Below are 22,170 nucleotides of genomic sequence, written 5' to 3'. Positions count from 1 at the left end.
TGTTAATAAAAGTGTTCAGGTTTTTTGCTTGTTTTTATGCCTCTAACAGGATCCCTTTTAGCATATGCTTCTGATAGTACTGAGTAGATTCATAGGGTACTAATACAACAACAATATAACATTATGTTGAAAAAGGAAGATCTATACAAGAGTCAAAAGCAGGAGTTACATCATAATTTTATCATCCCATCTACCCAAACTGCCAAACCCCACAAGTTCAAGAAGCCTGCTCCATATTTTCCAGGAAACACACTGTCCCAAAACTAACAGAACTACCGCAACAGTCTGACAGCTGCTCTCTGTAGGAGTTTGGAAACAGAATTATTATATATATAATACATATATAGTAAATATATATAGTTAATAATTCATGTTTCTGATACGATTATAAATTCTTTGAATGCTTGAAGAATTACTTGATGATTGAATAATATTTTAAGTGCCTATCAAGAAAGTCTCTTCAATACCACTTCAATGGTTGTATACAAATGACGCAAGAATCACCCAAAAGCCTATTCTGGCTGAGAAGCAGAACAGCCTCTCTGACCCAAAGCAAGATAGACTGTAATAACACTGTTTCAGTGCAACTGCCGCAAAGAAGCAGTGGGAAAAAAAGGCACTAAACGAAGAATCATTCACTTGCTGTTTGTTTGTTTTTAAATACAGAGAACAGAGACAGGAGAGAAGCCATGGAAGAAAGAGTTAACTACAAAATATAGTATGCAGAAGATATATTTTACTGTGAAAAAGTAATGCATCTTGTGTTCACACATCTTTATGTGGCTGTACATATCCATCCCCATAATGTACACACAGATAGTCCTTCTCTCACGTTTTCTCTCCTGTTGTCCAATCCAGACTAGATGTCTTGTCTGTCAGGAACACCAAATCAGTACTAAGAAAGGCTCACACACCTATAGCATCAGAAAAATAAGATCATGTGGTGGCGTGCATGCATCTCTTCTGCAAAAGGATATAGTGTAATCCATGTCCTTCATAGACTCGATGATTTGAATACCAAATGCCTCTGATTTATAATTGAATTTTTCTACCTGCTAGTCCTGAAAGCCCACTCCCTGACTTGAAAGTCAGGCTAGGATTTTTCTTGTTCAGGTATCACTTCCAGCAAGACTTGCTGCAATTGAGTTCAGTTAAATCTACTGCAGGAGAGAAAAAACTTAATTAAAGACTTCAGTGAGCAAGTAAGACCATCAGGTTTTATGCCTTCATTGTATCTCAGTTGATAGGTTCAACACTGAAGGAGAATAGCTTATATTTTACTTCTTTTCTTCATAGAATCTCAAAAAGAGAAATGAAATCCTCCATCAAGGAAATATGTAGGAAAAACAAACAAAACAGCAAACCACCAAAATTCCTAATATTTGCATACAATTCTCATTATCTCAATTGCAGAGAAAGAGGGCAGTGCACACAGAAATGGTCTACTGGCCCATAATAATCTCAGTAACACAGGCCAGAGAACATGCTAGAGGAACAAAGCTTAAGAAAAAAAAAAAAGCATACAAAATAAAATGAAAGTTCTCACACTGGAAAGGAATCCCAAGGCCTTGGATCAGTGGACCCAAGACTTAGACACAACCAGCAGATTCATGTCACAGGAACAAGATCCCTTCAGGTCTACTCATAGTCTTTAACCCTCTAAAACACCTGGGAAGCTACCCACAACATGAGTGGATACCACCAACCAGCACTCCTCCAGGAGGCAGAATCCTGTGGTACATAAATGGCTGCCCTTCCAGTTTAGTCATGCAGCAGTTAGTGAGTTTCTGAAGACATGAGACAGAGCTCCAAAAATGCAGATCCAGTTGGTGTCTCATTAACCAAAGCAGAGCTAGAATAATGGCACACATCATTTTTGATTCTCCTGCCAGTCTCATTACTCTGGGATGTACCACACATGTTAACAGGTATAAGTGCCAGGCAGAGGCATCCACTTTCACAAACAGAGCTGAAGTAGTGGAGCAGTCAGCAGGGGAGATGCCAGGCTTCCCTCTAAGTGATGGAACCATCCTGAGAAGAACTCTGAACTGCCAGAACTATTGGCTTTTAGATTCACAATGCTGTGACATACTGATCGTTACTGAGCAGAGGGTGTTTGACATGGGAACACACCAGTAATAGAATCATAGTATGACTTAGGCTTTAAGGACCTTTAAGACAATCTACTTCCAACCCCCTGATGCTAGCACCACTGGGGTTAGCTAGCGCCTGACCCACCAGCTCAGGCTGCCCAGGGCCTCATCTAACCTGGCCCTGAGCTCCTCCAAGGATCGAGCATCCACAGCTTCTCTGGGCAGCCTGTGTCAGAGCCTCACCACTGTTTAAGTAAAGAATTCTTTCCTAACATCTAAAGTAAATCTCCCCTTCTTTAAAGCCATACACCACCATCCTGTCACTACATAAAGAAACGTGTCTCCCTCCCATAAGCTCCCTTCAAGTACAGGAAGGCTGCAAGAGGTCTCTCTGCAGTCTTCTCCAAGCTAAATATACCCCAGTCCCTCAACCTTTCCTCACAGGAGAGGTGCTCCAGCCCTTTGTTCATCTTTATGGCCCTCCTCTGGACCTGCCCCAATAGCTCTCTCTCTTTCTTGTGCTGTGGGCTCCAGGCCTGGATGCAGTACTGTGGATGAGGCTAACTGTGAGTAGGGCAAAGCAAGGTGGTACAATCCCCTCTCTCCTGACAGCCACCCCCCTGCTGATGGAACCCAGAACACAGTTGGCCTTCTAGGCTGCAGGAGCACACTGCTGGCTTGTGTACAGCTTCTCATCCACCAGGGCCTCCAAGCTGTTCTCCACAGGGCTGCTCTTGTTGAACCTCATTAGGTTCACATGGGCTCAGTTTTCAAGCCCATACAGGTCACTGTGGATGGAATCCCTTCCCCCTGTTGGGTTGGCTGTAATACACAGAACAGAGCTGTACATACAGCATATTCTATTCACTGATAGGCCATACTTATAAAATGCCAAGACAGCAGGCAGTGCTGCTTTACAATATTTTTTTTTTAAATAGTTTGATGAAGCCAAACCATTCTATCATTCTACTCTACGACCCTGTAGTATTATTATATGTCTTTAAGAATTGGAGGGCATTCAAACTAATACAAAAATACCAGTGGCACAAATGTATTTTGTGCCTCCTGTGATTCCGAAAGGCCTCCAGTATGCTTCGAGAAAACCCATTTCTGCACCTTCCCATAGGCATAACCAGACACTCAGTTGCGATGTTATAAGACACGCAGGGGATGGCCATATGCGGCAGCAGCACTTTCACGGTTTGTTATTGTAACTTTGCGCCGTTCTACAGACGCTGCTCAGCCGGGACGTGTCACCGCGCGGACCCTCGGGCCCTGCAGCCCCCGCCCCGCCCCTGCTGAGTGTCACATCCCCGGGGACAGCCCCAAGCAGTTACTGACGGCAGCTCCGCCAGCAGCCCATGGAACTGAGCGGAGCGACAAACCGCGACTGCGGCACGGGACTGCGGGCACGGCGGCACTCGGCCCCGCTTTCCTTCGGCCTAGAGGAGAAATGTTACCCCCCTCACTCCCCAGAAAAGAAGGGAAAAAAGGGGGAGAAAAAATTTAAAAAAAAATTAAAAAAAAAGAAAACGGCCGTCCCTGTATATACAAACGTCACCCACTCCGCCTCAGACCGCGCAGCTGCACAGAGCGGTCTCTTTAAGAGCAGCGAACAAAGTCGGCTCCCGGAGTTGTCCATATAAAGTATAGGCGCTGCGGATAAAAGGTCAAATATCGGGGAGCGAACCGAAAGTCTGCGGGACACGGGGCGGGGGGCAGCCCCACGGACCGACGGCGGCCCAGGGCCGGGCCTGCCGGGTGCCCTTACCTCTGGGTCCGGCGCAGGCGGGTGCCGCTCCGCAGGTGGGGCAGCGTGAAGTTGAACAGCACCGTCCAGTAACTGTGGTCCGACATATCCATGGCCGGGCGCTCACACCGCGGCGCCGCTCACGGCCATAACACGCTCGGGAAGGAAGGGAGAGCCGCCGCTTTCCGCACCGCTCCCAGCAGCCGGAGACGAGCACAGCCGGGTCCCGCCCGCCCCGAGCAGCCCGGACCGATGGCAACTTTCCGCGGCCGCCCCGCCCCGCCCCGCCCCGCCCCGCCCCCAGCCAGCGGCGGCGCCAGGTGAGGGCGCCGGGCGGCCCCGGGCGCGGCAATGGGGGGAGCTGGGGGCTCCGCAGCGCTGCGGCGACACCAGCCGGACGAGCCCGTCCCAAGGGAGCCGGGCAGCGGCCGCGCGGCGCTCAGAGTGCGCCCGCCTATGGATCGCTCAGGGCACCGTGGGCCCAGCACCGGACAGCGCGCTGACTGGGAAAGCCCACCCGAGAACACGGGCTGACACAGAAGGGGCAGAGACAGGCTTGCAGCACCTTTTCCACCACACACGGCGGGTGACCTAAGCGCCCAGGTGCCGAGTCATTTCCTCCTCCTCCTCCTCCCAACTTTCTTCCTTTGCCTCCTCCTCCACACCCTCGTTCCATGCCCGGCCCCACCTCCGCTTCCACTTGAGCTCTGCTGCAGGCTCAGCCAGTGCCGCCACCGCGCTGCCCGCCCAGATAAGCGTGCTCACTCACATCTGCGCGGCACAAAGAGGGTCCGGAATTACTGCTATACCTCACTGCCACAGAATCGCAGTGCCTTGAAAGGACCTCTGGGCATCACCGAGTGCAGACATCTGCTAAAGCAGTTGCCTACAGTAGGTCACATAGGAAAGCTTCCAGGTGCGTCTTGAGTATCCCCAGAGGTGACTCCAGAACCTCTATGGGCAGACTGCTGCAGTGCTCCATCCCTCTCAAACAAGTTTTTCCTCACGTTCATGTGGGACTTCCTGTGTTCCAATTTGTGCCCCCTGCCCCATCACTGAGCATCATGGAAAAGAGCATGGCCCCATCCACCTGACTTCCATCCTTCAGGTATTTAGAAGCACTGATACAATCCCTGATCCCTTCAGTCATCTCCAGGCTGAACAGTCCCAGGTCCCTCAGCCTTTCACAAAGGGAGATGTTCCAGTCCCCTCAGCTTCACTGGCCCTCTGCTTGAACTCTCTCCAGTAGTTTCCTGTCTGTCTTCAGCTGGGGAGCCCAGAACTCCAGATATGGCCTTAGCAGGGCAGAGGAGAGGGGAAAGATCACCTTCCTCAACCTGCTGGCCATGTTCTTCTCATTGTAGCTCAGGATACCACTGGCCGCCTTAGCCACAACCTGCACTGGCCTTACATGGCTAGGTTTTGGTAGTGGGGAATTTGCAGCAGTTGGCCTCTGTGAACAGAGCCTGGCAACACATGGCACATCCAAAACAGCTGTTCCAAAAGGGACACCCACTGGCTGGAGTCTGCTAGTAGTAGGCAATACACTACATGAATCTCCCTTACACTGAGTCTGTTTTGCCCGTGAAAGCAATTGGCAAGTGATCTCCCTGTCCTTATCTCAACTTTCAAGCCTTTTTTCACTGCACTTTCTCCTTTTGAGGAGAATGAATTCAAGAGTGGCCTGACAGGGCTGTGAAACCACCACACCACTGCACAGAGGAGCTGGAAGGGCTGACCGGGCAGCACTGAGGATTCCAGCTTTGCATGCCACAAACCATTCAAATACTAGCCATCATTTTGAAAAGCGCACACTGCAAAGAAGGTACCAGTCCTCTAACCAACCAGCTACAACATGCTTATTTGAGGGATGCACAGGACATCCTCTCAGGATACAGTTTTGTAGATCACATACAAATTTAATCATACTCAGAAAATGCATACAGATACCACTAAAAACAAAACAAAACAACAACAACCAATCAGTTGACAAATTGGAAAATAAGCACAAGTCTAAGGCAAGAGAGAAAACAAATGAACACGTTTAAAGTGAGTTTACATGGGCATCTAATAGCACCTTATTAGGATAAATGCCCTGCAGGCACATCGCTGCCAACAAAGGCAGGTCAGCATGGACCAAATACAAAACAGCCATCTAACATCCCTCCATAAATGTCTGAGTTTTAGCAGAGATCGGTCACAGATGGGAGGAAGTGAAAACAGCCCAATGTTTTGGGGTCAGGTTTTCCTTTTTCAGCTGCCCACAGAATCTGGTGTGCAGGGCAACTCCCACCATATTCCCTCAGGGGCTCAGCAGGAGTGCCTCCCTCCCTGTGGCTGCAATTCTCACACCACCCACTGACAAAGACGAGATATTCACACCAGTGATAAGAAAACTCTCACCCAATTCTTTTCCTTGTGTTTGTCCTCATATCGTGTGAAGTTTTAAAGGTTCGTGTGAAGGCATGTGAGCTTGACAACCCCCCTTTCTGCAAAAACTGCTAAGTTCTGCTGAACCTTCTGCTGCTTCAGAAGGGGATTCTCAAATCTCTGCATGAGTACTGAAAAACATCTCCTCCTCTGTATACTCAATTACTTCATCATCTCTCACCCAAGCTTTTGTCTGTAATTTGTGCCTGTGTTTAATGGTGAAGGTAGGGAATTTCACCTACACAGAAAGTTTCATCACCCTCATCTCCCTGCAAGCTCTGTCCCCTCTTCAGCCTTCCTAAGAAGCAGTAAAAGGAATAGCTCAGCTTCTTTAACTCAAGTCACACTCATCCAAATGCATGATTTGCCAAGTGATCCTGGAACATGGAGCTCAAAATCCATTTTATATTAGGCCATGTAGTACAAGTCTTCTCTAGCAAAGCCAGACTAATTCAGCTAATGATTTCCTTGTGAAACTACTATTTTTACAATTATGAATGGAAGGATCCAATTTTGAAACATCAACTAAATTTTTCAAAAATGAAGCAAGATCCATCTATCACATTGTTGGAGAAGATCCACCTGAAAAAGAATGATTACTGCCTGCAAGTGGATGGCAGAAGTCGTCCACTCCTCCTAGGAATAACCAGACAGATGCTTGTATCTAAAGCCATTACAGAGACCAGGTTATTGCAATACACATTTCATGATCTAACAAGCTGTATTTTTCCAGATGCAGAAAGGAACAAAGCAAGTCAAGGTAAAAGCTTCTGTCCAATTGTGTAGCAACACAGGGTATCACATTGGAATGTTGTTCTACAATTAGTGTTGAATACTGCTCATCTTGATCCATAGCTTCTAATGGTTAAAACCCTAACAATTCCATCTGTACAACCTGCATAGGCTTTTCAACAAGTAATAGCTCCCAGAATTACATAATCTGTAATTCAAGCTTAGCTTCACCTAACTTTTCCATACACAATTAGACACAAGCAGCTCTGCTAACTGGTTAGGCTGTTTCTAACATGAGTTCAAAAGCAAGGAGACCAAGTATTTTTCTGAAGCAGACACGCACAGATTAAGGGAGTAGTTGTGAAAAACCAGCACAGTCCCACAGCAATCTTAGATGAAAGAAAAAGCTTCATGAGAGGAAATAAAGGCCTTATCACAGAGGGTACTACATGTACATGACGGTGAAGACTTCATAATGACTGTGAAAAAACATCACTTCCACAGCAGTGACTGCAGCCTAAGACTTCCCTTGCCACAGAAGCACCAGATTTCAAAGCAAACATCTCAAAGGAGAGCAAGGTTTTTGTAAGCTAATGAAACTGGTCCCACACAGACGCTGTCCAAAGGATCACCCTCTCTCCACAATTTACAAGCTGAATCAGCTCAGACAGGGACAGCCAGCATTGGGCCAAGAAGAGAACAGAGGGAACTAACAGTTGGGCAGACAGGCAGGGGCAGCAGGGCCAGCCCTCTGGCAGAGTTGGAGCTTTCTCTCTCTCTGTCCTATGACAGGGCTGCTCATCCCTGCAAACACATTCTGAACAAATCTTGGTTTTCAGCTTCACAGCCACACTCAAAACAGTAAGCAGCTCCGACAAGTTGACCATTTCAGTGATGCTTCATTATATAACTTGGCTGATAAGTTTTATCGCAGAGCATTACACAGGGTATCACATAGTAATGCCAGTGATAAGGATCATTAAGCTTTCTGTTATATATTCAGGTGAAGCTGAAAACATCACCCAACCCAGAAAAAGTGTCTAATCCATCTCTGAAGAAAATTAATTTCCAGAAAGCAAGCTTACAAAAGGATTCCCTCCTCTAAGAAAGATTCCCATTCAATACATAATTAAAAAAAAATTAAAAAATTTCAACACTTAGTTGACTGTCAACATTTAGTTTCAGTGATAAATAGCAAAGAAATATTCTCCAGAAACTTTTTGGTTACACAGTACTGGTTCATTGCCATGAAACACTCACAAAGATAAGTAGCTTATCTTTAAAAACAAAGTGCAATACCAACACAAAATCAATATACTGCATATAGTATTCCAGTGAAGAAGTTATCTAACCTAGCTTCTTCACTCTGATTATTAAGTCTATATATATTGGAATTTTTCAAAGCATGAAAACTGTTCTAGAATGACTGCCCAGAGACATTACAAACCGCCCAAATCTTATCAGTTCTGCAAGATATACGCCAAATGAAGTTTACCAGTAACAGTGTAGATAACGGAGTTCCTTCGATACCCCAAAACTAGCAAAATCTTAACATCAGCACAGGCCTTACACTGGATTGGAAGAATAAACTCATAAAACGTGAATGAGAAAAAGCAGAGTTAATTCTTGCCTTAACACATCTTTTCTATATTTGTCAAAATGTTATCATGCCTTAAAGTAACAGAGAAATGTGTTTCATTCATTCAATCAGTATTTGGGAGAACATCAGATTACAATGAGGGCTGCAGATGTGCTGGGAAGAGTTTGTTTTCTTTTAGCTGTGCCTTTTTTTGTCAGTTAACTATAACACAAAGAGAAACAATGGAACTGCCTGAACTGCTCATTCAATTACTGCCCTTTTCAAAGTATCTTGGAATATACGGAAGTTCTATAATACTGTAACTAAACCACCCCATAATAGCATTCCTTTAGAAGAACAAACAGGATACTAGCTGCCATTAGTAATGTACTCAGGTATGGCAGCATGCTTGGTGTCACTAAACACAGCTCTGTACATAGCTCAGTTGGCCCAAACAGTTCTGTCTTAAAACAAGATTCCAAGTCTGATTAATAAACATTCAAGTTAAAAATTCACTGAGACATTCATAAAACGTTCAACACATTTCCACATCACATACTAATGAGTTAATTAAGCATAACACAAAAATTTACATAACATGCAGGAAACACTATAATTCACCAAAAGATCCAAAAAAATAACTGCACATTATATGTTTCTTGTAGTTAATTCTGGACTGCATTCTTCACTGAATGCAGTTCAATACTGCTATCAGTGACTTGGGAAGAAGAGAAAAGTGTAGTACCCTTTCTAGCAAATGAAAACACAGAGGTAAATAATGATGGGAGCAAGATGGTTTATCATTGGATAAAGGTTTGAACAACAGACTTTCTGTTATTAGCAGACACAAGGCCCACAAAAAATACACAAAAACTCAGAGACGGCATAAAGCAGAAACATGGAGAGCACAGCCAACACAAAGAATTTAGGTCCTTTCACAGATATCCAGTTCAATAGGAGCTCCTAATGTGACAGCATATCTAAAAATACATATCCCTCATGTGCGTAAGCAGGAAAATCTCTCACAGGAGCAAGGAGATGAAGCCAATGGGGCTAGTCAAAAATAATCTGCTATATGCAGTCTGAATAGCTTGATTTATTCAACTTATCCAGGGCTAAAGGAGTACCTTGGTCATACAGTACAGGAACACCCAAGAGGAAGAGATGTAGGGGAAGACACAGGTTATAGGCACCACAAACTCCCTCCTGCCCAACTTGTCCTACCCACTGGATTTCCCACCACTAACCTGTAAGTTAGACACCTTTTTACCAGAAGAAATCAGACTGAAAGTCCGTAAAATGATAGACAGAAGCATTAGCAAGCACAGCTCTACAGCCTAATCTATACAGGAAATTGAATCTCAGGATCTTAAGAGTGTATTCAGTCCTTAAAATGCACTAATTAATAAATATTTTTATAGTATTTTCCTAGCTGCAATATTTGAAATCTTGCTCCCTCTAGTGGTTGATTTTGAGGTTTATTACCTTTCATTGCTGACTTCACACAATTGTCCCTGTGGGATGCAGAGTGTAAAAATAAGTTGAAGAACTCATTGCAAAAAAGTGTTTTGTGGGTGTACAATGTATATCTGCCAGATCTCTGAGTTTATGTAGAAATGTTTACAAACATGAGTAAAGTTTACAAACAGTTGTAAAGTAACATACAAATTCAGATCAACCTCCTACTGTTCCAGCGTATTATATATCATTTAGCACAAACACGTTTAGGAAAAGCAATGGTCACAGCATCTCTTCCCATTTCTGAAGGTTTCTAGACAGATACACACCATTAATTAGAAGTTAAATATATTGTGCAGCTATTCACATGAAACATAGGAATTCGTATCAGGCAGCACTACTTTTAATCCAACATTTTGCTACCTGTAGTGGAAGGAGCCACTCATGCTCTATCAACAAAGCAACTCATTTGTTCTTGTCCCAGCCATTAGCTTTGGAGATAACTTAGCAAGCAAGAAAACTAGCTGAGGAAGTATGAAAGAGCTATTTCCACTTGTTATCACAAGATTTACACCTCCCTTCACAGATAGAGAAAGCATTACTACAGTTCAAAGTGCTACATTTTGTGGGGAACAAGTCCAGCGTGGAAGGGAAAACAGAAGACTTCAGATAAAAATATCACCTTTTTTCCAGGTATTGTGGCACTTAAACTTTGACTTCATTATCACAAATGCCAGAGGAAAAAATAAAAATGCTGAATTATAGCCAATATTAAGACACCCTGCTTTGCTTTGAGAGTCTTGCTTGCTAAGCACTCAGCAGCACCCTGAAAGGGTCACACTCTATCTTCAAATCAGCTGGTAACCATTTTTGTGGCTGTAGTACACTATTCTTTGCTCAGGAGTGGTAATGATGCTTTCAGTGTTTCAAGGCATTCACATTAAAAAGTTGGAGATTTAAGACACATAATTCATTGCACTAGTTTAGCTCACTTTACACATTTATACACATTCCTGTCCTTACACATCTTGCCATATTTTACCACACATCCTATAAAATCAACAGCAATACCCTATGTTTAAAAGTGAAATTCTTATTTCCTTAAAATGTGAATACAGCCATTTTTCTGAAGCAGTATGTACCCATCCACTACTATGCATTCTACATTAAAGTCTCAGTCAACTAAGCCACATTTTGAGGAAAAATAAATAAATAAAATCTTAATTCAACTGTAGAAAAGGTCACCACCCCGCTGCCCTGCTCGACACTCCTAACAGGCTAAAGGAACCCTCTGCAAAGAGAATCAAAGCCAAATGAACTAGGGAAAGAAATCCAGTGTAGTTCACGTTTGGTAGCATTCAACACTGATGTGTTTGGAGCAGCTGCTGTCACGAGCTGTAACTTTTCTCGTTTTTAAAATACCTTTTGGGGGTGGGGTTAATGGCAGTCAGTGCAGTGAAGCATTCATGCCTGTCAATCGAAGCCTAAGTAGTCTGATGCCGCTGATACTGAAACTGCAAGCAGCTATTCAGTACAAATGCTGTCTTCAGTGAGACAAAACTTTATCTGGTTTAATATTTACACACTGAATGCCCTGAACTAATTAGCCAATCAGCACAAGATAGATGGCAGATCTATCAGATCTATTACAGGTCTCTGTCAGAGCAAAGAAAGTAAGCATGACTTTGGCTATTCTGCTTACTTCAGGTATTTTAAACCTGAAGTAAGCACTTCATTTTAAACACTTCCAAATCCCGATTTAAATCAGAGCAAATAAAAATAAGGTGCTAAGAATTCAGAGCTTTGTAGTATGGCAACACAAAACAGCTGCACTTCTGGAGCTTAACCCCACACTCCTATGGCTTCCTGCTACAGATGACGCGCAAGATGGATCTGCTGTCACTAGAATGGTGTAAGATGGAGTGCCACATGCAGTGAAAGCCATCTAATTGGAAGTATGGTACTCAGAATGTTAAAAGGGAAACGCTGTGTTTAAGAAGTATAATGTGGACTGCCTATACACATCACTCTAGGTATTTCAAGCAATGCATATGCAGCACTGACCTGCTGCCAGCCAGATGTAGCCCCATTCATCACCAACAGCCCTTTTAGTGATACTACTGAATACCCACACAACCCTGACTACATCCAAGTGGGAAAGACTCAGACCTTCCCAGCTCCCTGACTCAAAGAATCTAACCAGCTGAAATGGTTACTGGCATATCTCAGTAGCTCCTACTCCGTGCTGTTTTCTAAGCAACTAAGTAGCCTGTTTCCCAGATGGTGCTGCAGCTGGATAAATCCAATTTCATTAGCAGAACTACTGCCGACAGAAAAAGAGCATCACAAAAAAGTGGTAGAATTAACTATATGTAAAGAAGGCAGAACATGTGAACCAGGTATTTAAAACTACAACAGAGGACAATGTGATTTTAGCTATTTATGCTTCTCAAAGTGTGAGAGAAAACCCTCTAGTGAAGGACAAAATACAAAAACAATCTCATGGCTAAGATGCCTCAGGATCTAAGATCCACTGTTATCTAGTCATTTAATGTTTGTGCTTCAGTTCTCCATTTGCACAGCAGAGATAATAACACCTTCCCACTTCTTCATACCGCAGTGAAGATGTTTCCAGAAATATTCCCATGAAATGTGCAAGTATTGAAAAAAAGGAGAGCAAAGGAGTAGACAATAGCAGAGAGGTGGGCTCAGCACAGCACAGACTGAGAGCTACTGAATTATTCCTACATCTCCTTCCCACAAGCAAAGGCAGTACAAACATTAGCTGAGTGGGACTCAGATGAGTTAAGAAACAGTCTTAAATATCGGTTCTCTGCATATCAGAGAGAATTAGAATTATACATGGCAAATCACAAACTTCTACCTACTTGTTTAAAGACAGGCATACACGTTTTGTTTTATCTCTGTAGGACTGAGAGGGCACATCAGCGCTGCCATAACACACAAAATGTAGCCAGCACCTCAATCACTACCAACACCCTGTCAGAAACATGTAAAACAAGGACTGCAGAATCAGCATGATCTGTGCCAGCTTTTTATACTTCCAACATCCTGGAAAATTCTATCTTTCATAGTGGGAGTGAGGGAATTAACTCCTTAGCATTCAAGTAACAGTACAAATCACTAACAGACCTGTTTCATTGAAAGCAGACAATCTGATTATTCCATCCACGCAAACACAGAGTGTTTATGGGAAAATCAATATCCTGATACAAAAGAGATTTTAAACATTTATCATTGCAAATATACATCCTTTATATGCTACCAATGAGAAGGAAAAAAAAGGCCAACCTCAAAATTAATGTACCATAACTTACCCTACAAGCAGCCCCTCCTCTGACTGTTTCCAGACATGCCGGGACATGGATAACCATTAACTTAAATGAGCTTGAACTTCATACGTAAAATTATGTTTCTCTTAAATCAGTATACATTTTCAAGTCTGTATTTGATTATTTGTAGTGAGAAGAACAGAGGACTGGTCAAAAACTACCTAATACTTAAATTCTGCGAAATTTAAAGGAAGAAACCATGCTTAATATCAAAGAAGGATTATCCCAATATATTCCACTCTATCCTCACAAGCACCATTGCCCACACAACTAGCCCTAGCCCAAAATTCTGCCATCCTGGCTACAATATCTAATGCCATCTTTATCCCCAGCTAAACAAATGGGTATCATGTTCTCCACTCTGCTTTTCTTCAACACTATTGTTCATGCAATTGCATATATGTACAACAAAAGACTTCACCAGTGTCAGACAAAGCTCTGAGAGCCCACATGTTCACCTGACAAAGAAGACACAGTACAGAGGTAAAGGAAGAACAGCAAACCCGATTGCTCATAAAGAAAGAGACTGACACGGGTTCATATGAATCTATACCAACACATCAGCATCCCCTCATCTCAGGCACTACAGCAATTTTTACAGATACCTCCAATTTTAATCAGCCTGGGAGGTCACAGAGCATTAACCACCTTCCCAAACCCAACCACACTCTTTCCCATTTATGTCCCATCAGAAATTCAGCTGTCTGAGACCATGGACTCATGAAATACAATAAAGCTGTTGTTGTGGTACTTTGGAGTCCTACAAATATTTCTTACATTGAGTCAAAGTTTTAGGCCCGGTTTTGGTCACTGCTCACTTCTCTATCAAATTGCAAATTTGTGCCCCTGATCAAGAAACATTATGCTGCTTCCCATGCAAGACGCCCTCCTCTGGGGCAATCCCTCTCACAACTCTTCAAGGTACGCATGCTGCAGCTGTAAGCTGCACTATTTCTACATAGCTCTGAGGCTCTAAACTCCTATCAGCTTTGCTCTGTTGAAGTGTCACTGTGCTGGAACTTTTAACTGCAAACCACCTCGCCTCTTCTAGCCTAAGGGGAACTTCACCGGTCTCTCCTAACAGCACGCCCTGAAGAACAGAAAAAGCAGATTCTATTGCTCCACACTTTTGCTCTACAACAGCAGGTTTCTCACTGCTAGAAAAGAATTCTGCAAGCCTAGATCATATCCTCCCACAGTCTCCAAAGCTAACAGACAGTCTGCTTCAGAGTACACTGTGGGTATGAGCACCTGACTGCTGCGGCATAAGCCCAGAAACTCACACTGATTGGAGACAGACATCACAACATACACCCATTATAACACTCCATGACGTTAATACTGACAATGTTGTCACACAGAAAGAACAGTTACCACATTAACGACAAACACAGAGCTATGTGACAGCTAGGTTCAGAAGACAGACACATTCAAGCTGGCGTTAGTGCAACACTATGCACCTCCACACCTCCTACTTCCCAAGTACTTGAGCCCAGAATCAGCTCCCAGGACCCTCTAAAAAAACAGTGTCCCAGCAGCAAGTAGAACCACATCCTTAGAGTGCTCAGCCTCTGGGACCATGCTGTACTTTCTCAACAGGCCAGTTACAGCTTCTCTAAGCAGAGAGCAAGAGACCCTGGAAGGGCTCACCAGCTTGTGCCCAGTCATTCCGCGACTGCCCTTCCAGTCCAGCACACAGAGGAACTGCTCCCCTGCTTAAAGCCGAATAACTGTCAATAGCACTTTAGATCAGGAGCACAGGAAATCTCTGCTCAAACCACCAATATCTTATAGATCAAGATGACAAACCCGCCAAAACTGGTACCAGAGAAGGGGCTGTTGAGTCCAGAACGCAGCACTTTGGTGATGTTCTTCAGTTTTCTGTAGGTGCAAGGCACTACCTCTATGAACCTGCATGTTTGCTTCTCTTCTGAAACAGTATCAAAGGGAGCAACAAGGTATCTGAAGAACAAAGGGACTAAACAGCTTTGTGCTTGACAGGAGGACTGCCTGGGTTATTTCATTTTTTATTTTTCCCAGTGTTCTTCTGTAAATTTCTCATGCTTCTTGCATTCCTGTATCCCAAAATCTTCTGTTCATTTGTGAAGTCTGACTAAAATTCACATTAGTGAAACCATCACTTTAACAGTATGCAAGAATAAGCTAATTAAAAAAACCCCTTTCCTCAAGGGATCATCAGTATTTGCTGCAAGGTAACGCAGCTCATAAAGTAGTGAAAGTTGTGCTGTGTAGGGCAGAAATAAGAAAGCCTCCCACAAAGCGTACTTCAGGGACAGCAGTCCTTCTGATGCACACCACTTTTGGATTACTACAATTACAGCCTAGAGTCTGGATGTATTTCTTAAGCTTCAAGGCAGATAAGCAGCTCCTTGCAGCTTGTAGTGCTGTGGTCTGCTGGAATTGTGTAATAAGGAAGGCTGATGCCTGCAGTGCTGGTTTCAGTTCTGTGACTATTTTTATCAAGGTGCGATAAAATGATGCAGATGCAACACAATGCTGCAGTGTTGGCACAGAGCATGGATGAGACTTTCCAACTCGAGAACGTAGCTGCAGGATTGTTTCTCTGGCAACTTGTACAAGAACTAGCTGAAATCAGTCACTGTGCTGCAGAGAGGCTGCAGGATTTCTGAAATGGTGTAACAGAAGTAGAAATATCCAGAGAAATAACCCTCCTGGAAGAAGTGAACTGCTGATATACCTACCAGTTCAAACTTAAAAACAAAAAGGGATAACAAGCAGGCTTACCTAGTATTTTCCTCCATATTTCCAAGATCTGGAAATATAAGCAACAGCCTCACTTTGGACAATAAGAAGACCTTGAATTAAGGATCAAATCCTTTCCCATTAACTCAAAAGAAGCCAATTATGAAATCATATTATAGAAGTCCGACTATGTGTACATTGAGGCACTTCCTACAAGCAGGCGATCCACCCGGTGGATGTGGGAAAGGCTGTGGATGTAGTCTATCTAGGCTTATCAAAGGTAAAACCTGGATGACTGGGCACAGAGAGTGATGGTGAATGGAGTTGAACCCAGATGGTTACCAGTCACTGGTGGTGTTTCTCAGGGGTCAGTACTGGGGCCATCCCTGTTTAAAAACTTCACTGATGATGTGTATAAGATGATAAGAATAAGGTGCACCCTCAGTAAGTCTGCGGATGACACCCATCTGGAAATGCTGATGGGTAGGTAGGCCCTACATAGTGATGTGGGTAGGCTGGATTGATGGTCTGAGAACAACTGACATGGTAGTTGTTTGACTATATGATCCTAGAGGTCTTTTCCAACATTTATGATTCTAGCAGGTAACTTGCATGTACTTGAAAACTTGTATGACAGTCAGGAAGACACACTTCCAAATATTTTTCAAGAGTTTCTCCTGTTATACAGTGTGGATTCATTATTCAAACTTTAATCATAGGTCTTAGGGAGACACTTTAACAGCATGGGTTGAGTACTCACCTAATTTTCACTCAGCCTCCAAACAGAATTTAAATCCCCCTCCTTCCACCAACTTCTGATTTATGTGCGGCGTTTTCTTTTTCCTAAGTACTATAAACTTTCAGTGTTTTGTTTGTTTGATATTTATTTATTTATTTATTTAAACTTGAAGCCTTAAAAAAACCCAAGCATTTTCTACAGAACACCACTCTCCATTTCTTATTTTCATCCCACTCCTTCAAACAAGACGCCGGGTAAATGCTCAGTCAGACAGGTTCTTTATTGCACTGTCTTTAACAGTTTAGAGAAAGCTGGCTCAAAGGCAAACAAAATTAATGGCCATAAACATTTTAAGCTTTAAAACAGTGAATTCTTTCATTCCCTGCTTTAGAAAGAAATGAAGTTGCTCAATAAATTTCCATTCAGGTCATTACTATGACTAGGCAGTCCCAGAAAATTTTAGAGAGTTTTCTAACAGCATTTAGAATAAAACCTACCTACCTTTTACTGTCTGCAATCCCAATATTCCAGTGTTACAGTACCACTCTATAATAGCTGTAATTTTCAAACTAGAATTCACAGCAGCCTTTTACCTCCTCAAAAATTTTAGAAAGCCTAAATGTTGATTTAAAAATGCAACACACACAAAAAAAATGCAACACTCAACATAGAAAATACAACTCAAAAGGCCAGAAGATTTAATAAAAATGGCATTCAACTGCTTTGGGAGAATCTTTATGAGAGTTCAGGGAAAGGAAATTGACAAAATGGCATTTAAAATGATTCAGACAAGCTCTCTCCCACAGATGAAAAGTAGCAGCTTTCAGACTACCACAGGAAATAACTGTCACAGGAACTTCTCATGTTCTCTTAAGATCCATCTTACACATGCCAAAGGAAAGAAAGAAAAAAAAAAAAAGAGAGTAAGAAAATGACAAAAAATGAAAAAAACTACAGCACATTATCTGTTTCTGCTAAGTCCTGTAAAACTCTGTCATCTACTCTTCTAAGACAGTTTGTGCTGTAAAACTTTGGAGTTGAAGATATGGAAGAAGAGGGCTACTTTTATTTGGTTACACGACCTAGAAAAAAGCTTTCTTCTGAACATAATCAAGTAACATAAACCTCAGGTTAAACTGCCACATTCCACATAAGGGTTTGAAACACAGATATAAGAATGCATTTTATTGATTTATTAATTTATTTTCTGGGAGCTTTTTAAAGTATACTTCACTTTGTATCTTTATGGTATCTGTCAATTGAGCCTTACTCTTATCCTAATCCACAAGCTCCATAACATCGCTGAGATCACTGAGACCACTAAAGCTTTGCCCCTCTGACTTGACACCACTGTGTGGCAAGCAAAACTTCACTTCTGTTAGTGCCAGCCAAAAATCACCATCTGGAATTACCTCGTTGCATCCATCCAGTGTGACAAAACAGTAAAGGCTGAAAATTCTCCAAGAATCCTCACAAACCCTAAGTTCCAGCTAAAACAGCTCTCCCTTTGAAACATGGCATGGTTTAATGAGAGCATATTGGAAATATCTGAAGTATGTGTGTTTTGCAATTTTAAATAAATGCTCACAGAGTTAAAAGAACAGTGAGGCTATAACAAGGGCTTGGGAGCAGAGAGTCTACCTTTGGAGGCAAGAGCCAACTGCTTATTTATTACACCTTGAAGAACTCGTGCTCTGTGTTAGGTGTTCATGAATTCTAATGAGATTATTCTAAGAAATGAGACAGCAGGTATTTCTTGTTTTAGACAAAAATGAATAAATTGGGTAAGAATTGGAGCCAAGTGATTCCTTACCTCATACACATCAGACCTTCTCATGACCTTGCTGTTTTAGAGTAATAAATCAACAACTGCATCTTTCAACATAACCTCAAGGTCAATCTACTTTGTACTGTTCCTTGAAACCAAAGGTGGAAATAAATTTTAAAGAAAAATGTTTGCTTGAGCTTCCTTAGATATGGCAGCTATCACACATTGTATGGCATGCACCATTCTTTTAAATTCATAGAATAAACTACTCTGTGACAAGAAGTCTGAATTACATCACTAGCTCTTCTACAAAATCATGCTTCACCTTGAGCTGAGCCATGAGTGATGCTGGCTGTGCCTCTGGGAGAGCGTAGTTAGGAAAGGGGAAAGCACTGTGTGAAAGGAAGCTGGGAGAGAAAAGTGAGAAAATGTGAAATAGCCCTGCAGGCATCACTATCAGTGCAAGAGGTGCTCTGGGCAAAGAGCAGCAGCTCCCTGCAGCTCAGGAGAGGCCCACGGCGGAGCAGGCCGTCCCCCTGCAGCCCACGGGCACCACACGGAGCAGATCTCCCTGCAGCCACGGAGGAGCCCACGGTGCAGCGGTGGCTGAGGCTTGTAGGACACGCAGCCCACGGATACCCCTGCACGAGCAGCCCCGGGACGGAGCTGCAGCCTGTGGGGACCCTCTACACAGCTACTGTATGTGACAACTGCTGTAAGCAGAACTTGAATTAACGTGGTCCAAATTAAAAACCTTTAAAGCAGCTATTTGCATCCATAACATTGCCATTCTAAAAAGACCACTTCCATGAGTGCCATCGCCCCTCCTCCAAACACCCCCCCCCCCGAAAAAACAAAAGATAATAAATAATAATCCGGCTGAACAGAAAGTGAAGACTGATACAAAAATGTTGGGTTTTACCAGTTTTTCCCTGACATCAAGACAAACTCCACAGAACACATTGATTTTGCTGATAATTCATCAAACACCACAAAGTATTTCCACTGAGAAGAAAATGTACAGATAAATCATATTGAAAAATGCAAAAAAGGAAGATTTTCATTCCATCTTTTCCTGTACAGAATACTGTGCGTATGTGTATATATATACATATATATACACACATATATATATTTAAAAAAAAAAAAAAGACCACAGTATCTCTTCAGAGACACAAACTGCGAAATTATTGCTTCATTTTTCACTGTCAAATTAAGCCACAGTACACAAACTTCAAGAGTAAGCTCCTTTTTAAAGCATTCTGAAGGAGAATGACCCACGTAAGCACTGTCTCTGCCATGGAACACTGAAGAGGTTGTACTGTTTAGGTACAAATCTATCTTATTGTATAGTTCAGTGAGGTGATAGTCTTTTATCCTCACAGTATCAAACGAAACTTGTTATTATTACAAATACTGGGCATTTTGTTGTTGTTCTTTTTTTTTAATCCAGAAAGCACCAAAAACTTATTTTAAAAACTACATTCCCTATAGGGCATAACCTTACTAACTTATGCTCTTGAGTATTAGAGACCCGGCTTGCAAGTTTATTTTGCATATTAGGAAGAAAATAGGGAAGAAGAAAAGAAAGCTTTTCTGTATTAGAAACACCCTTGAATTACCATCTCTTGTGATTATTTTACCACAATAGTACGAGGTACATAGTATTTTTTTTATTAATCATTCTCTGATGATGATAAAGTAAATACCGAGAAGTAAAAAAAAAAAAAAACCAAAAAAAAAAACCCAACAAACTGTTTCTTTTGTGTGAACTGAGAAGTAGAACAAACAAAAAATAGAGAAATATATTGCATGCAGCTGCTTAGGGCATATCTAAATCATTACTGTACTAGAAATCAGGCTTAAAATGATCCCAGTCCTGTAGAAGGGACAGCACTACAGACATACTGGAAAGGATTATTTTCTTCTAAAATGACATACATCTTGGATACCCAACTCTGTCACCTGGCATCACAGATCATACTGCAGTCTCTCAGGTATGTATAATACAACAGTGTGCTTCACTGATCACCTCCACTTCCGAATTCACCTTAAACTTTTGACACGACAGAACACAGTTTGCAGTATCACCACAGGAAGCAAAGCTACAAAACTTCAACAGCAAACACATTCCTGATGGAAAGTCAGACTAACTCACAGTTATGAATTTGCAACTCAAAACTCTTTACTAGGCTTCAAAATACGTCTATTTTTTCCATTAAAATAATAATAATAATAATAGCAACTTCAGAGTAAGTGCTTGTTAAGTACAACATTTTTCTGATTGTACAGACATCTTTGATTTTCTGCAATTTTCCCCCTGAAATACATTTTGATTGTCAGGTTTTGGATGCAGAAGAAAACATCAACAATGGAAGTTTACTTGCTTACCTCCAAAAATGAAAAGCGAACAGAGGGCTGCATGGACTGCAAGGGCTTGTTGGGGTTGGGCTCAGGCTCCTTGGGGTGAGACTGAAAGTTAAAATAATGTCATCTCTGGTGAACAGAAGGTTTAGCAAGAGTTGCATGTTTTAGTGCAGGAGTTACAAAAGGAGTTCCAGTTAGAATTGAAACATTACTGTCCTTCTGAATGAAGTGAGTGACAGCAGCCACACAGTTTTTGACTTAAGATGAAACTGATTTAAATAAAAACAAACATGGAATCTGTTGCTGGTGCGTAAGCTTGACTATGTGAGGCTCTCGCCAATTCTTGTTTGTGTACCCAAAAGTTGTGAAGCCCTAAGCGGGATTGTTTCAAACTTCAAAGCAGAATATATAACTAAGACAGGATGGTGGGGGGATTTTGTTTTTGATATTAGGAATTCTCAAGGTTTCTCTTGATATGCAAATAAGATGTGCTGGATACTAAGAATGATTATAAGCTTTCATCAGGAATAAGAATTCTTAGGAAAAAAAATAATCCAATTTGAAAGCCTAAAACTCAGGGACCTACTGAAAATTAGAAGTGACTTATATGCAATTTCCATTGATATCAGTATGAAATGTCCTCCATCGAGCCTTCTACCTATGTAATCACACATGGATACAAGCAACTAATGTTTCCAAATGTGTCCTTGAGCTCTTGGCTCCGAAGGTACCTTCAAGAAGTTGCTTCAAGTGCAGATCCATTGCGACATCTCTCAATAAAACAGAAAGGTTTCACAGATGCACTTTTATGATGCAGTCACAAGCACGTGTCCCTGCAACACCCGCAATACAGCTTTTTTTTTTTTAAATTATTATTTCATTTTTAATGTTCAATTACACTTTTCCTATTGTGATTAGCTGAAATTATCTTTCCTAAACTACATGTGGCACCACTGGTTCAAGCTAAGCAAAAGTAGATGCTGATGTGTAGCTTTTTCCAGATGACCTTCACAAAGACCTATGCTGCATAACAGACCCCTGCAGCCAGACAGCACTGGTGTCCTGACCTGCCCCCGGGGAGCTACAGACAACCAGAAAGCTGCAACCAGCTCCATCCCTTGTTTTCAGTTGCACAACAAAGCCATGTTTTGTAACATTCTCACTAAAACCTGGCAAG

The 22,170-nt window shown here is 42.2% G+C and overlaps 1 protein-coding gene across 16 annotated transcripts in view; it reads right to left on the bottom strand.

The window, feature by feature from the left end:
- Window positions 1-22,170, bottom strand: part of MAST4 (microtubule associated serine/threonine kinase family member 4) — a 254,220-nt gene that overhangs the window by 89,031 nt on the left and 143,019 nt on the right. For 3 of the 16 annotated variants that reach the window (XM_085528875.1, XM_032441192.2, XM_032441193.2), the window contains one exon: window positions 21,018-21,098. The exons of 11 other annotated variants lie outside the window; for them this stretch is intronic. In XM_085528875.1, the coding sequence (XP_085385001.1) occupies window positions 21,018-21,098 (81 nt within the window). Of the gene's footprint in view, window positions 1-3,864; window positions 4,128-21,017; window positions 21,099-22,170 lie in introns of those variants that run through there. 2 more of the 16 variants (XM_015848588.3, XM_015848589.3) reach the window with 1 other exon arrangement.

The sequence above is a fragment of the Coturnix japonica genome, chromosome Z (assembly GCF_054131305.1).
Source record: "Coturnix japonica strain WE chromosome Z, WE-NBRP24, whole genome shotgun sequence".
In the NCBI taxonomy this organism is placed as follows: domain Eukaryota; kingdom Metazoa; phylum Chordata; class Aves; order Galliformes; family Phasianidae; genus Coturnix; species Coturnix japonica.
This window is presented reverse-complemented; position numbering and strand designations above follow the sequence as displayed.